At 31.3% G+C, this 15,858-nt stretch overlaps 2 protein-coding genes across 3 annotated transcripts in view; one reads left to right on the top strand and one right to left on the bottom strand.

Annotated features, from left to right (window-relative positions):
- Positions 1-11,199, top strand: part of LOC108572632 (peroxidase-like) — a 24,762-nt gene extending 13,563 nt beyond the window's left edge. Inside the window, 11 exon segments of the mRNA XM_017934890.1 lie at positions 2,952-3,128; positions 4,449-4,645; positions 6,768-6,963; positions 8,243-8,440; positions 8,837-8,984; positions 9,410-9,566; positions 9,676-9,846; positions 10,440-10,638; positions 10,909-11,014; positions 11,092-11,167; positions 11,170-11,199. Coding sequence (XP_017790379.1) covers positions 2,952-3,128; positions 4,449-4,645; positions 6,768-6,963; positions 8,243-8,440; positions 8,837-8,984; positions 9,410-9,566; positions 9,676-9,846; positions 10,440-10,638; positions 10,909-11,014; positions 11,092-11,167; positions 11,170-11,199 — 1,655 coding nt within the window.
- A 2,144-nt stretch (positions 11,200-13,343) lies between these two features.
- LOC108572726 (leucine-rich repeat-containing protein C10orf11-like) lies at positions 13,344-15,538 on the bottom strand. Of its 2 annotated transcripts, XM_017935004.1 has the most exons (5): positions 15,448-15,538; positions 14,249-14,509; positions 13,934-14,194; positions 13,616-13,831; positions 13,344-13,510 (listed from the first exon to the last, which is right to left on the bottom strand). In XM_017935004.1, the coding sequence occupies exons 2-5, from the start codon at positions 14,446-14,448 to the stop codon at positions 13,429-13,431; spliced, it is 759 nt and encodes a 252-aa protein (XP_017790493.1). In that variant the 5' UTR covers positions 14,449-14,509; positions 15,448-15,538; the 3' UTR covers positions 13,344-13,428. The 2 variants fall into 2 exon arrangements, with proteins under 2 accessions (XP_017790493.1, XP_017790492.1); XM_017935003.1 differs by lacking the exon at positions 15,448-15,538 and adding an exon at positions 14,921-15,161 and having other exon boundaries at positions 13,438-13,831.
- Between the last annotated feature and the right edge of the window lie 320 nt (positions 15,539-15,858).

Below are 15,858 nucleotides of genomic sequence, written 5' to 3'. Positions count from 1 at the left end.
TATGGCCATGGTGGTCATCAGTGAGTGGAGTGCCTCAAATGTTTAGAATAATTAAAATAAAATAAATGTTGTCAACTAAAAATTTTGAACGTCATAGCTAGCTAGACATTATCTTCAATTGAAAAAGAAAATTATAAAGCATAATACTATAATTCTATGCTTAAAATGTATTTTCTTGTGGCCGCCTGACAACAACCTGTACATCTGGCGCGACAGTGAACGTGTTAATAAGTAAATGTTGTTCAAATTATATCGTGTTTGATATCATTTTCATCAGAAAAATCTCAGAAACATGTTAAAAAAAGTTCCAGATGAAAAAAAGTAAAATTAAAGAAATTATATTTTTCTATTATGATTTGTCGAGCCGTGAAATCTCGTAAAGGAAACCGACTGGTGTAGCGTTACACGCTTGACTGCTGCGAGCGAGATAACATGGGCGCAACAATGAGGCAGCCTAGGCGTAGGACCATCTATACTGTCACTTGTAGAATCCAAACTTACTGACTCTTGTAGAGAATTTACTGTAAATAATTCCTTGGAATGATCACGCTCTGTTTCGCTTCTCAATGGAAAGGGTCAGAGTATCGGCAGTATCGATGCATATCGGTAATGCATTAAACGGATCGTGATGCAAAACCTGTGGTTACCTCTAGCTAGACAATATTACACAGTGAATGATTCTTTTCCTACAGCACACGAAGGTCAAACAAGAAAGGAGTGAAAAATTACGAATTTACGAGATTGAGGGGTTGTGGTTTAATAGAATTGCCAAAGGGTAAATAAGTTGGAATAATTTTTTTCTATTTTTTTGTTCAGAAATATATAAATTCTTAAAATTACCTTAGACTCTAAAATTCTAGATCAAATGTAAAATTTTCTTTACTTTTTGCCATTTCTTCCATCAAAAAAATCTGTCATCCCCTTATTCACCCTTTGAAACCATTTAAATTAGGTATAAAAATATTGTCGTACCACCGTAGCTAAAAGAAGATAATTAAATGGCACACTCTGTCTAGTAACAATATTAACAGTGCATTCAATTAACTATGCAAACTAAGGTATTAATAATACAATACTTTCGTTGTTATTCAACAAGAAGAATTTTGCTTGAGTCAATAATTTGCTTCGCTCTTACTAACCAAACGAAGAAATACAAATGTTTTCCTTATACTTTCTTTCCACGCGTTGTCTTATAGGTCATAAAACAATTTTTTTCTTTCTTTTTCAAGTTAACGTCTCTCTCGTGATAAGTATCCACTTTCACAGAAATTTGTCTTGATTTTCACGGTACGAAAACGTAGTCAACCGTGATTTATATGCTCGCGTAGAAACTGGTTTACCTCTTACATCGTAAACTTTACAACGTCGTATTAATATTTGCGAACGCGTGAAACCATTTCGCAACTTTCTTACCATCGTACCGCAGATCTTTTCATTCTTATTCCACTCGCGTACCGAACTCTATTTTCCACGTTTCCCGTTAATTCGATTGTAAATTGAGATAACACTTGAATGAAACATCGAAATGAAATTTAATTCACAAATGGTACATGCATATTTATATCGCGTTAAATTCATGATAAATTGATTGCCTATTTAATTTGATTTAATTAAGCAAATGAGCCGTTACTTTTGAAAGTGGCATTTAACGAGCTAATTAATGTTTTGCATTTTATCGTTAAAGGCTAATAGTGAAATAATGTTTTCGCAGACCACACAAATGGACTTGTGCAACTTTCAAAAAATAATTACCAGCGATACGTTCTTTTCGTAAAATTAACCGAAACTATTAATTTCAATGATTTTCAACCTATGTATTTATTTTCTAAATCAATTCAGAAAATTGAACATTTCACGTTCTTTAAGTACACTTGGAGATGTTTAAATATCTGTCGAAGAGAAGAAGAAATAGAGAATAATAAAATCTTGGATTTCTTTTCGATATTACTAACACTGGTTGAGAATTCCATTTACGGTAATGATATTAACCTTTATGGCGACATTTCTAGTATTTCAGTTGCTAGATGGAGAAATACACGGGCAAGAAAATATCAAATCGTGATGCAGTTAGAATACCAACGGAAGAATGATGAATAGACACGTACCGTTTTTCCTTTTTTCTTTCATCGTATTTATTATATAATCGTTAGTCAACACACTGGATTTCGTTACAAACATGTTCTGCAATTGTTTGACTTTCTAGAAACAAAATAAAATCTATGGAATTCGGGCGAAACTCCTTAATGAACTTATTGCGCTCGACGGTTTCGTTTCGTAAAGAAGAAAAAGATGTCTCGTAACACCTTATTAATTGCAAAATGATAGAAATATGTATTTTTCTTAGGAATTTTCTTAGTTTATTATAGTTACTGAACTTCCTTGTGTCGGACGGTCGAAGTATTAAAATACATATTTAAATATTAATTTACCAATTTTACATATTTAAAATTTCAAAATGCAAACACTGAAAATACTTAAAAGACAAATATTGAAAATACTTTGAATGCAAATATTTAAAATACTTATACTTTGAATTTAAATTATCACAGAAAATTGAAAAAAAGAAAAACTAATTATCATAGACTAATAACAATCCTAGATAAAATATGGTAAACGTGCAGCATATTTTCATCGTTGCAATAAGTAATTACCGAAGATACACAGCAAATTTAGAATTCCAACAATACTACACTATTTTTTAACCATCTAATGCTTCATTTGCTATACACAAGTAGATACACGTACAGCACATATGAAATGTGTGCACGTAAATTAAACACAGAAATTCTAGGATAGCTGTCAATTACAGATAAAATAACTTCTCCTTTAACGAAGCATTCAACTGATTTAATTAAACAAGTCGAACCGAACGGCACATTAACACGAAGAAGTCAACTTCCGTTTCTTTCGTTCTACTCCTTAATTTACTATTAAATGTCGAATTTACGTAGGGATACGATCGCCCACGAATTCAGTAACTGGAGCAGAATTACCACTTTCTCGATTGGTCAGCTACACACTGTTTCCCAACATCGACATCGACGACCCAATTTGGTCTCTAGCAGCAATGCAATGGGGGCAAATTATTACCCATGACATGGCTATGATCGACGGAACTACTCAATCAAGTAAATATACCAACCTTTATATACTATTTTTTTTCGTTACAAGATCATTTGTACTTCAGACTATTTGTTCACCCTTCATTTCTCTATCTAATGAGCTCAGTTCCTTGTGATATATTGATGAAGGTATTTATGATTAATTAATTTGTAATTCTTTTATAAAATGTACAAAAATTTTGCTTTTTTTTTTTGGTACTTGTTATTGCGAGTCAGGATACTTTGTGCAACCTGCAGGAGAATGTGTAATTGTGTAATGCAAATATGGTTAAAATAATCGCTATATTTGAATGTTTGAAAGTAGTAGTGTCAAATAAATTATGTAAAATTATGAAGTTTATTCGAATATTGTATTTATATCTACATTTTCGTTCATAAAAAATCAGAAATTATTCGAACGGTGTTAGAACCGGTTTGTGAATAAATATCTCGTTTTACAAGTTGAACGTTCTGAGATACAGTTCTACTTTTCTACCCTTAAAAATGTAGATAAAGTTGTTTACGAAAATGGTCGATTAAATTGCCTTTCATTTGTGAAAGTGAGATAGTTGAATGGATTTAGGGTAATACGACTTCAGATCGCGGAAATGTGAAAAACAGAGAAACAGATGAAAGGGTTATTTATGAAGAATATCATTTTATGTTTGATATTTCTCACGTAATTGGAAAAATAGTCATTATGAAAATTTCTGTATTAAACTGAACAGCAATAACTCTATTTACTTGAACTACAACACTTTCGTTATGTTCATACTGAAATACACAGGGAAATCTTTTAAAAAGTGTAAAAATTAATATTTCAACACAAAAAATATTACACGCTGATAATAATTTTCTTATGAACAGATATGCAAATAGGATTTCGAAAATGTAGAAATAGCAAGTTGACTTATCCTTAAATTCAGTCAATTATTCTAAATGCATCACGTAAAATACATTAAAGAACCTACTCTAACTCTAGTTCCTAAAAAATCACACCTTTTCATGACCCGATTACTTTTCTACAATATTTGTTATCCATTAAAATGAGATCAATTGTTATTCCAGTATTCAAATACAACATATGCATCCCACTGATCATGAAAGGGTTAACGTCTTTCACCGAAACACCCACAATTTATATTGAATATATTCTACTTAAAAAAAGAAAACAAGTATAAAATCAAATCTGCAAAGTTTATAAAGAAAATAGGATTTTCCAGGTTACCGACATTCCGTTGCAACTATATTTTTACAAAAAATGTATAGTTCAAATGAATATAGAGTTATTGACCCAGGTCGCGCATACTTTTCTTCATTTACCTGTAATTACTTTTTACATGACAGAACCACACGTAACGCAATGCTGTACGGACGATGGACAATTGGTAGACCCGTTGTTACTTCACGGTCATTGTTATCCCATAATTATACCTTACAACGATCCCACCTACAGCAAGGCAAACACGAGATGTCTCAACTTCGTTCGTAGTACAACTGACCTTGACCGAGGCTGTTCGTCCCAGTACAAACCAGCAGAACAGGTTTGTATTCCTTACACCTGATGGCTTCGCTCGTTCATTTGTTACTTCATCCGCGGAAATCGGGAGTGTACAGTTGGTCGAAGCGATACCGCGAGGTCGTCGATTAACCCTTCGCGGACGGAGGACTATACGCCACGTCGGAGTACTGATTATTTGTGTAACACATAATTCGGTTGCTACTTCAGTTTTTTCTTTCTTTTTTCAAAGTAAATTATATCAAAATTTCATTTTCGTCGAATGTACGTATATGAGTTCGCGATCACTTCAAATATCTTTATTGCTGAAAATTGTGAGTTTATTGGTTGCGTTCATAGTGTTTTATGAACGCGTATATGAGTCTATCGTCCTCGAAGGGTTAAAGCGTTAACCCTATAGAACCCGATTTTTCCTCGTTTACGAGAAGAAAAGTTACGGTTCATCCTTCATGCTACAAAATTATGATTCGATACAATCGTGTCTCGGGTTACTGACGCTTCTGTTTATTATAGAAGCTCATCAATCAGCTGATTTCCTGTTCTGATATTTTGCACAAATTGAACTTTCATATTCCTTCCTTATATTTGAGAAAGTGTGCTCTATTTTTCTTAAAAGTTCACCGCATTGTCTTAACCGTGTCTCTTTAAATGCCAACTTAAGGAATCCCCGGATCCTCGGATTACGCGTACTTTAAAGCTTCACTGATTTTACGACCTCGCTATATCGCTTTCACCAACTATACCTCCGAAACCAGATCCTTAACGAAACGTGTTCAGATTGCGAATATCGATTACAGTACACGATTACACGGAAATATAAACATGAAAGTATTATAATTATACCTTGCACTTGACTGAAAGTATTAATCATTCTGTCGATCATTGGTTCGCGAAGTTACGCTATAGTAAACCTACCGAAAATCACCTGTTGTCAGAGATGGACTGTTTCCTTTTATTTTAGAGAATTTAAGAGAAATTTTTTATAAAGGAAACAAGAAGAAAACAATTTCTTGTTTTTAAATTACATTTGGCGGGAAAAAATGCATATTCAAAATTTATAAAATAAAAATGTGTCATTTTGGTTTCTAAATAGTGTCGTAACGTTTATTAGGCTATCAAGCCAATTCTTGCTTAGGATTTCAACTATTATCATTTCTAGACGATGGTTTAAATAAAATATTAATATGTTTCTCTGGAAAATTATTTCGCCAAGTTTTTAATTTGTAAATTTTTCAAAAAAAGGATCAACACAGTTTGTATAAAAGACTATTTAAAACTATTTAAAATTATTTTATTTATACTATTCAAAATTATTTTAAGCTGAATAGTAAATATTATATACGAATGATGCTACGATGTTCATGAGCTTCAAATAAGTCGAAGATTCTGATATTGCAAGAATGAGAATAATTTTGTTGAAAACACTAAATGTAACAATAAATATTTTCTTTCTACCTGAAACGAAAAACGTATCTACTCCAGTTGAAACGTTTCATTAAATTTCCTTAAAAGGAACTGGTCTTGAAATAAATAACACGTAAAAATTTTCATTCCACTGTTTCAACATTCCACGTAGAAGGATCATTTGTTACAGACGAATGCCCCTTTTGAAAGTATTAATTTACGGCCTTAACGATTCGCGCAGGAGCATTTATTCTAGCATTTCAACACTTCACATTGAAGCATTAATTCGAAGGTTTCAACGTATCATAAATACGAGGACATCAATTCTATGATTTCTAGTTCTTGCACAAGTGCCAATATGTCATGCTTTTTTATCACATCCGAGCTATAATTTTCTTCGTGCTCTAACACCCGTGTAGCTGTTCTGACAAATTATGATAAAAAGAACATTTTACCTATTTTTTGCTAAATTGATGATACAAATGAAACGGTAAAAGGTGGAATTTGTTGAATGAAATTCGAAACTTTTTTCGATGGGATGAAATGTAAACCAATTAACTATCATTTACTGATCCTCAGTCTTACAAACTGAAACGAAAGTTAGAATGAAAATCATTCTTTGTTACTAATACAGCTATTTTTCTCGCACCTCGTTTAGATCGAGTTCACATTTAATAAGTGTCCTAACACGTTCTACCCGATTCAACGTGCAATCTCACGATGCTGAAAAATTTAATTTCCAGTTGACTGTTGTTACACATTACATGGACCTCTCTCTGGTGTACGGATCTAGCGCTCAGATGGCGGCCAGTCTGCGGGCTGGACTCGGTGGCCGCATGAACGTAGACATCCGACATAACAAAGAATGGCCACCTGCGGCAGTTAATAAGAGCCAACTCTGCGAAACCGCGGATCCTAATGAAGTTTGCTATCAAACTGGTAAGCCTTGACGAAATTAGAGTTAACGCGGTAAATAGTATTGTTGACAACACCTACGACCGATCGATAATAGTTTACGAACGATAAATAGGTACTCTGTGCGGTGCTCAGGAGTTTGCCCGCGGGGCAGTACAGGGGCAAGAAGGGCACTTCGCTCTCACCGCCTAAATTTTAAATGATTCGATTCGTCGACGTGATCACGTCGGTTAATGATGACAATATCAGTGCCCTATTTTTGTGATTGTGTTAGAGAAGGTGGAGTTATGAGGATGTGACCCCAATCGGACCAGCATCCCTTCCAGAGGTAAACTCCTGAGAACTGTACAGTATACTTGGAAACCGAGTTTATCTTTGTTAGTTGCATATTAATTTATGGGGTGAAACAGACGAATCTGTGTTAGAAACTGTTCCATTAAAATGTTATCCAAAAGTTTCCTTATTTACCAACAAAGGATATCACTCTCTGAAGAATTTTTATCTACTTATATTTCATTTTTTATATACAGGGTGTCCTAGAGTTTTCCACTTCGTCAGTGTGTTCTATTATATTTCTGTAATATTTTATTGCAAAATTGTAATGAAAATATGAAACGTATATTTTGGACCGACGAAATCAGCTATGTAAATATTTTACATTAAAAATTTTCAGCTTTTTTCATATTTTCGCAAAAAATTCCATTTCTGTGTACATTTGCAAGCATGAAATACAAACAGATGCGAAAGTAAACGGATAAATTGAAATTTAGCCGATGAAAAATACGCCTGCGTGTATTTAATCAACAGTGACTGCATCATCGAAGTCCAAAATATGGTTTCATATTCATAAAAGGGTTAATAAACAGTGAATGTTCAATTTCTTCGAGAAGAATACTTGGATTGAATTTCTAACATAAAAACTACTTACTCTTACAACATATTCCTCTTATAAATTACATTAACAAATGTTAATTACATTTTATCAAAATTTTTCGAAAAAATATAAGAAGTATACGTAAAATTCAGTCTAAAATCCTACTCCACGATCTCCGAACGATTTCTCCCCGTTCGTAGTAAAATTTAACTTGGCAAAAACTTTCTTCTTAATACTTTTTCCAATTTTTACCATAGCTTTCGTCATTTTACCGTTCTACTTTCGTAAAATGTTTCCACTCGTGCTATTCATTAAGAAGTTTTTTTTCTACTTCTTCTCAGCTAGCTAATAAAATTGTTAATAGTCTATATGCCTCGTGTCCGCCACATGTTTTAATTACCTATTGACGTGTGTTCATTTTTATTTCAGGCGACACCCGTGCCAATCAGAATCCCCAGCTGACTGTTCTACAAATAATATTACTTAGAGAACATAATCGCGTCGCTGACACTTTAGCCCGTGTAAATCCTCATTGGACAGACGAAACAATTTTCCAAGAGACGAGACGAATTGTAATTGCAGAACATCAACACATTTCATACTATGAATGGTTGCCAATATTTTTAGGTAAAGTTGTATTTTCGTTACAGTGTAATTAAATTTACAATGAAATAATGGGATATTTTACATAAAATTATACCAGGTAAACAAGTTTCACTGGAAACAATTTGTTATTCGTTATTTTGATAAACATTAAGCATGATAAAAATACAAATTTTGATACGTGTATTAATATTTAATTTTTTCCTCGAAAATTGTAATTTATTTTTACCATGCTTCTTTGTATTTCATTCTTTTTTTTCTCGAAAATTGTAATTTACTTCAATTATATTTCTTTGTACTTTATTATTTTCTCAAAAAAAGAAATTAAATACTTAAGTAAAATGTGTATTTGTGCAACGAATCGAAGGTAAAATAAGAAGACTGTATAAAAGGACGATGTTGTAATTATTCAATTTCCAGGCGTGGAGACTACATATGGCAATCAAATTTTGTACCACACCAAAGGTTTCGTGAACGACTACGATCCAAATGTGAATGCACATGTACTGAATGAGCATTCGAACGCAGCCTTCAGATATTTCCATTCTCTAATCGCCGGTTACCTCAAGTATGTTCAATTTTAATATTAGAGTAGAAAAAGGTGTAATGAAAATTTTGCGGAAAATTGTAACATATTGATTCGATACTAACTTATCCAATTTTAACCCTTTTTGTAGCTGTCTTATTATAAAAAAATAAGTAAGTTAAAATTAGCTACATCAATACACATTTCATCATACTTATTTTAACATTCAATAATACTTTTAATAATTAAAATAATTCAATATTTAATATTTTTTTAATAACAGAAAAAATGTTTCGGTGCGTTTCTGCTGTAATATTTTTCTATTAAAACTAAATAATTTATCTTAGAGTAGAGATACTTAAAATCTCAATCTTTATTGTTATAACTACGATACTCAACGATAGAATGCAACGAAGCTCTAAATTCTCGTATAATTTCTATTTTTCTTTCTTTCGTGAACTCTTTAGTCTGGTGAGCGAGCATCGATCTTCAAACGGCGCCTTGAGGCTCAGTGATCACTTCAACAGACCAGGAATTATTGAAGAATGTAACAATATGGACGACCTGACGAGAGGCATGGCTTATCAGCAAGAAAAAGCTAGCGATCAATATTTCGATCCAGAGGCGAGTGAAAAATTTCAACGAATCCTGTGATTAAGACGAATTTGAGTTTATTTCAGATCACGAAGCTTTTGTTTAGAAACATGAATCGCTAAATTTCCGTTTATTTCAGATCACGGAATTTTTATTCAGAAACGGAAGACCGCTTGGATCGGATCTTCGAGCGACAGATATTCAAAGGGACCGCGATCACGGTCTCGCATCTTACAACAGTTTCCGCGAGTATTGCGGCTTGCCTAGAGCAAAATACTTCAACGATTTCACAGACTACATTTCACCTTCGGTAGGTAGCAATTTTACACGAAACAGACTTGAAAATTACTGGAGCAAATCGGATCAATTTAAAATCGCGAAATGGAAATGCTTTAAAATATCGAGTTTTAGAAATTTCAACTTCACGTGAGTTGTGTTCATTTTTGGTTTTAATAACTCATTGTAATATTAACGATAACCAATTTATTTCGCTGGAAAGTACTGCCGTCTGTAATTTTCGAAATTAAAGAAATTTGAATATTTTTTTCATATTTAAGATAAGGAATATTTCGTAATTAGTTAATTAAAGCATTCGTAATTGCATTTAAGATATCAAAAAATATACTCAAAAATCCAAACCCCTGTTTTACTTTTAAGAATTGGTACAATTTTTTAAAATTTACTGACTTTACCATTTAAAGCGAGATATTTGTAATTAGAAATTGACAGGGTACTAAATGTGGTATAATTTCTTCACAGACGAAGTAGTGGGGGAAATTTTGAAATTCAAGTTTATTTTTTTCAATGGAACGCTATATTTTGTTTTTTCATAATATGACCGCGTTTGCTGAGACGTGCTACACGAAGAAGTAATTATAATTGTATACTAACTTTTGTTTATAGAATGTGGCAAAATTAGCTGAATTGTACGCCAGTCCTGACGACGTCGAAGTGACCGTAGGAGGAGGGTTAGAGGCACATGTAGCAGGAACACTTTCTGGTCCTACATTTTTATGCATTCTTACTAGACAATTTTATCGAACGCGAGTTGGTGATCGCTTTTGGTATGAAAGAGGCAATCACGAAGTAGCGTTTACTATAGGTAAATATTCTACTTTGCGATTAATTTTATTGCTTCGAGATTGATTGAGGTTAGATCTTCCTGAGAAAATTAATTGAACTTTTAATAAAAACGCATAACTAACGCATATTCTGCATTAAAAGAAAAAAGAAAGTACAAAAATTTTACGAAATGTAGATAATTTTCCAATCAAGCTAAAAGCGACAAAAAAAATTTTATTTGGATTCTAAATAAAAACATTAGAATTTATTAATTATTTCTAAACGAACAATTTAATTGTACTTTTTTCAGAGCAATTAAATGAAATTCGAAAAACTAGTATATCCAGATTATTCTGTGATAATGGTGATCATATCACAAATATGCAACTAAAAGGATTCCGACGAGTATCACAAACGTAAGCTTTTCATTATTGCATTATGGTATGCTTTATGTTTTAATGGCTATTCTGATTAAGTGTATTCAATATTTCAGTAATCCTATCACGAGCTGCGATAATATTCCATCAATAGATCTTTCGTTGTGGAAAGATTATGCTCCTCAATTAGCAGCACATCAAAATATACAATTCCTACACTTTAAGAAGTAACAAAATTACGAACCATCTCTAGGGAATATTATTAACGTATTACCAAATATAAATTTTTTAGGTACAATTTCGTAGACACACGAAATATTATTGATAGTTGACGTAATGTTATTGTAAAAAATGTGACTTACTTGTGAGTTGTGTTTTATAGTATTATGAATAAAATGTATTATTTTTTTTTGTAAAATTCAAGTCGAACTTCATTGTCGTCCGATTTTCCAATTTCCCGATTATGCTACTACAATATACATATGTATCTTTCACGACTAATTGTAAACATAATTTATACTACCTTTAAAATGAACTGAAAAAATTTTTATCTAAAATTTATTATTCGTTTTAAGCTTTAATAAAAGTTAAGAGGTTAAAATTTTAGATGTTCTTAATTTTTTATCACTGGTCAATTGTAAGGTTATATTTTCATTTCGTCTTCACTTATTTACGATTCTTCGTTGAAATTTCTCTCTGATGAAAACAAATAATCTCCAATAGATAATGTAATAATAAATTTATAATACGAGAAGAGCGATATAAAGAACACGTGACAGAAATCTCATGTAAACTAACGTAAGTATACATTTTCCAACGATTGAAAATAATGAATAGGCATGTCGTGTAATATCGGCGATTCGCATTCGTAATCATTGAAACAATTTACGCCGTAAACTTTGCGGTATCGTACAAATATCAGTATCGATGATAGATAACAGATTAAACTTACGATGAAAATAGCTCTGAGAAAAGACTTGACATAGTTTGAAATATTTTAAATTCTTAGTATGACTGACAGAGAGTTACTGCAATTTTTTATTGATTTGATTAATATTTCGATTTTCATTCCAATCGAGATACTACTACTATATTTGTTTAACGGTATATGAATACTTGATGTAAGAAAAAATATAAATTAACCTTAAATTGGTAAATAATAATTATTTACTTTTATAGAAATTACTTTTATCGTAATAATTTTGAAATCCAATTCAGTTTATGTAATATGTAAACAAATAAAAATTAAATTATATATGCATGCAATAACTTATTAATAGAATTTTTCTAACATTAGAGAAGAAAGAAGGTTAAAATGATCATTACAGTTGAAATTTATAAAATCTGCGCAATAACGAAAAAGAAATACTTAGCTGTAATTTATCGGGATTGTAGAATGTTTTAATTTATCACATGATATTACTACGTATTTTATCAAGTCACTGTTTATTTGCAATATATTCTAGCATAAAATGGAATTTACGACTTATTCCAACGCGTTCAATAAACTTTCTTATCTTACACATGTTTACGACTGTCTGAAGAACGTTTTCTATTAAGAAAGGAATATCGAATCAATTTCGAAACGACCACTTTCAAAGGGTTTACAATCACAAAGTTTTTATCAAGATGCACACCTTCGACTGAGACAAAATTTTACACAGGTCTAAAAAAAATACTAAATCTATAAAAATCTTTTAGAGGTTATCATAAATCTTTTTTATCTTTATATTTATTTCATAATTCATCATATATCAATTGACATAATATCTTATAAATTTTTCGGAAGATGGTTAATTGAAAAGTATATCGTGAATCGACGAAAACAGAATTGTTGTGAAATAATTGCAAAAACAAATCTCTATATATTGTCGCTAATGACGTAAATGTCGATGCGGCATAAAACCCAAGTATAAAAAAAAACAAAACATCTCTATGTTGTGAACTCTAAGCTTGCAAAAACACAAATTTCGTATTTCGAAAGTAATATATTAATACAAAAGCTTTGGGATTAATTAACCACACTAACAAAGTAAATAATCAAAACATAAACATTCCATAAATTACATTCCAGAATACTAGGAAAATCCAAGGTATGGACTAAATAAAAAGCTGTTAAATTAAAAACAATTCCAGATTGTTTTATAATAAAAACTTTTATTTTTATTTATTAATGCCATTAGTATAAAATATTTCTGAGCAAACACAGATGATTGTATACAGTGTACAAGTATATACACAATAATGATACACAATATTTATAAGGTACTGTGAAATTAATTGAATACTTCCTGAATTGCAATCCAGCAATATTGATCAACACAAATCATCACATAATTAAATATATTCTTGTTAAGTTTGTGTGTATTATAAAATATTTATTTCTTTATTGTGTATGTATGAGTTTATCAAGTTGTTTTGATGGAAGTATATAAAAGAATTAATAGAATCACTTAGTTCTGTGGATATGTTAAACTACATAGCACACATACATATTTTGTTACTGCCCCATGTGGTTGTTTCTGTGTATTTGTGTGTATGCAAAACAAAGATATGTATCTCCTACTTTCACAAAAGTAAATTGTTTGAAAGCAAGATCGTATTAATAATTTAATACTGTATTAAATAACAAAATTTGTTCCCCTTGATTTTGATTTATAAGGCAGTGTAGGTTTTGAAAATATGTTTGTAATTTTATTGTGCAAATGCTTAATGCATTCTGGGAGAGGAGTATGTTCAGTTAAATTTTCTAACAATGGTCTCTTAAAAAGCCTCTTTGCTTCCTGACGTTGTTCTGAAGTCACTGTTCTGTCATCCAGATGTACCAAATTAGGGAACCAAGATATAACATATAACCTTTTTCCAGAAAAAAATTTACAAGAATAAAACACAAAACGAACACATATTCTCACATTATTATTTACAAACTTGATAATGTTTTGTTTTGCACTTCCGTACCTGTATTGAAGATAATCATAAAATGTTCCACCATTTAAATAACTTGGTGCTGCCTTATTACCCATAAGGCACAAATATCTGAGGTTGGGTACACTCTCATAGAGATTCTTAATAAATGGATACAATTCCTCTACACTATTATTATTTAACCACAGAAGTTGAAGTTTTGGCATACATGGAAATACAGTATGGTCATCTATCTCATTATGGTCTAAGTTTAAAGATGTTATATTTTCAAATTCAGCCAAAAATTGTAAGTTTCATTATATAAATTTTATGTAAATTACATAAATATTTTAGATAATATATACCTACCTACTAAACTTATTATGGCTAATATCCAATGTACGTAGAGTATTACCATAATTTTCTATAATGTCAAATGGCATATAAAAAAGGTTCTCAAAAGCAAGTGATAAGGAATCAACAACGTCTACAGATGGTTTATCTGAAGATAAAGACTTTGGGTGTCTACAATGTAAATCTACAAATATTAGTTTTCCTAAGGAAGTCATGGCAAATTGTTCCACTTCGTCTGCTTCTTTTTGTAATTCTAATTCATCACTATAATCCAACCTGCAAAAATGTTATTCTAGTTAATGTAGTAGTAATATTCCAAACTTTCTAATTGTAACTACCAAATTTTCTCAAGTATATGGTATTTAAAGGTTATTTAACATGTAATTATTAAAAGATTGCAAAATATTGTTTGGAATAAAATACATACAATACATTAGTACAAATCCTATACTTTGAATATTCTACTTTTAAAATTTTATCCCAGAATCCTATTAATCTGTCAAATATGAAATTTCTGGAAGCTACACTCTAGAAATGATTTCCATAACTTTTTGTTTCAATACTTAAAAACATTTATGATATACAGCACAGAGAACTTGTAGATATGTAAACTTTCAACTATCTTTGAATGACTAACAAGTTACTGATAAGAAAACACCTGAAAGAATCTTTAATTATAATACTTACATTATGCCTTGACCTGTATCACCTTACGGGGCAGTAACTTCAAACGAACAATCAACGCGTTAGAATCATGCAATACACTTTTCACTCACTACATTTATCTATACCATTCACCCTAACACCAATTAAAGCTACAGCTTGCATTGACAGATAATATTGCGTAAATAGAAGATCGTGTAAGGCTGTAAGGCTTCAGTGTAATATGCAATGTTGCATATAGTGATTGGGTCAACCATAGTGAGTCTTCCTGCGATAGATTGATACTGAGCTCTGATCCGCGAAAGCAGTATGTAAAATTAATCGTTTATCGGATACCAGTTAGCGATAAGATACGAGTGAACCAGATTCGCAGGTAAAACACTATCTATATTATAAGCGATTTGAAGAGAAGCGGAAAAGTTTGAGGTTAGAATTTTGTCGTTATATAACATTAAAATGTTAGATAATGCGTTAATAACGTAGGTGACGTATTGATGATTTTAACCGGTAAAATGAAGTACGAATTACTTCAAGTAATACACAATACTTACCGAGTTTTCCTGCATATCTTGCTTGGAAATCTTCGCACCGGACAAGGTAATAGGAGGTCGAATACTTTATATTGCTGTAGTAAGATGGTGTTGCCAGTGAACGCTTGTCAACTGTCACCATGGTTTAGGATCGAAGTGTGTATCGATTAATCGTTTTGCTGAATTGGCGGTAATTCGTGCTTATAATCTTTTCTAACAATTGCGTAGTAGAGTCTTTATAATCTTTTGTAACAATTGTGTAATAAAATGTTTGTAATCTTTTCTAATAATTGTGTAATAGAAGAAAATATTATAATACTATTCCACAAATCAAAGGTAATTCAAATAATTAATTCTTTTAAAATGTATATTGTACGTATTAGAAATTTCATAGATGCCTGTTTAAGGAAATAATTTTAAATTAGAATTTAT

The sequence above is a fragment of the Habropoda laboriosa genome, unplaced genomic scaffold (genome assembly GCF_001263275.1).
Source record: "Habropoda laboriosa isolate 0110345459 unplaced genomic scaffold, ASM126327v1 scaffold22, whole genome shotgun sequence".
Classification (NCBI taxonomy): Eukaryota; Metazoa; Arthropoda; class Insecta; order Hymenoptera; family Apidae; genus Habropoda; species Habropoda laboriosa.
The sequence above is the reverse complement of the archived record's forward strand: the minus strand, read 5'-3'. Positions and strand labels throughout refer to the sequence as shown.

What these genes read in the sequence shown, in the direction of transcription:
- LOC108572726 (XM_017935004.1), bottom strand. Translation starts at nt 14,448, where the DNA reads ATGACTTCCTTAGGAAAACTAATATTTGTAGATTTACATTGTAGACAC. An exon ending in AGCCATAATAAGTTTAGTAG is followed by an intron (nt 14,195 to 14,248) that starts GTAGGTATATAT and finishes ATTTATATAATG; the next exon opens with AAACTTACAATTTTTGGCTG. An exon ending in TATGATTATCTTCAATACAG is followed by an intron (nt 13,832 to 13,933) that starts GTACGGAAGTGC and finishes TTCTGGAAAAAG; the next exon opens with GTTATATGTTATATCTTGGT.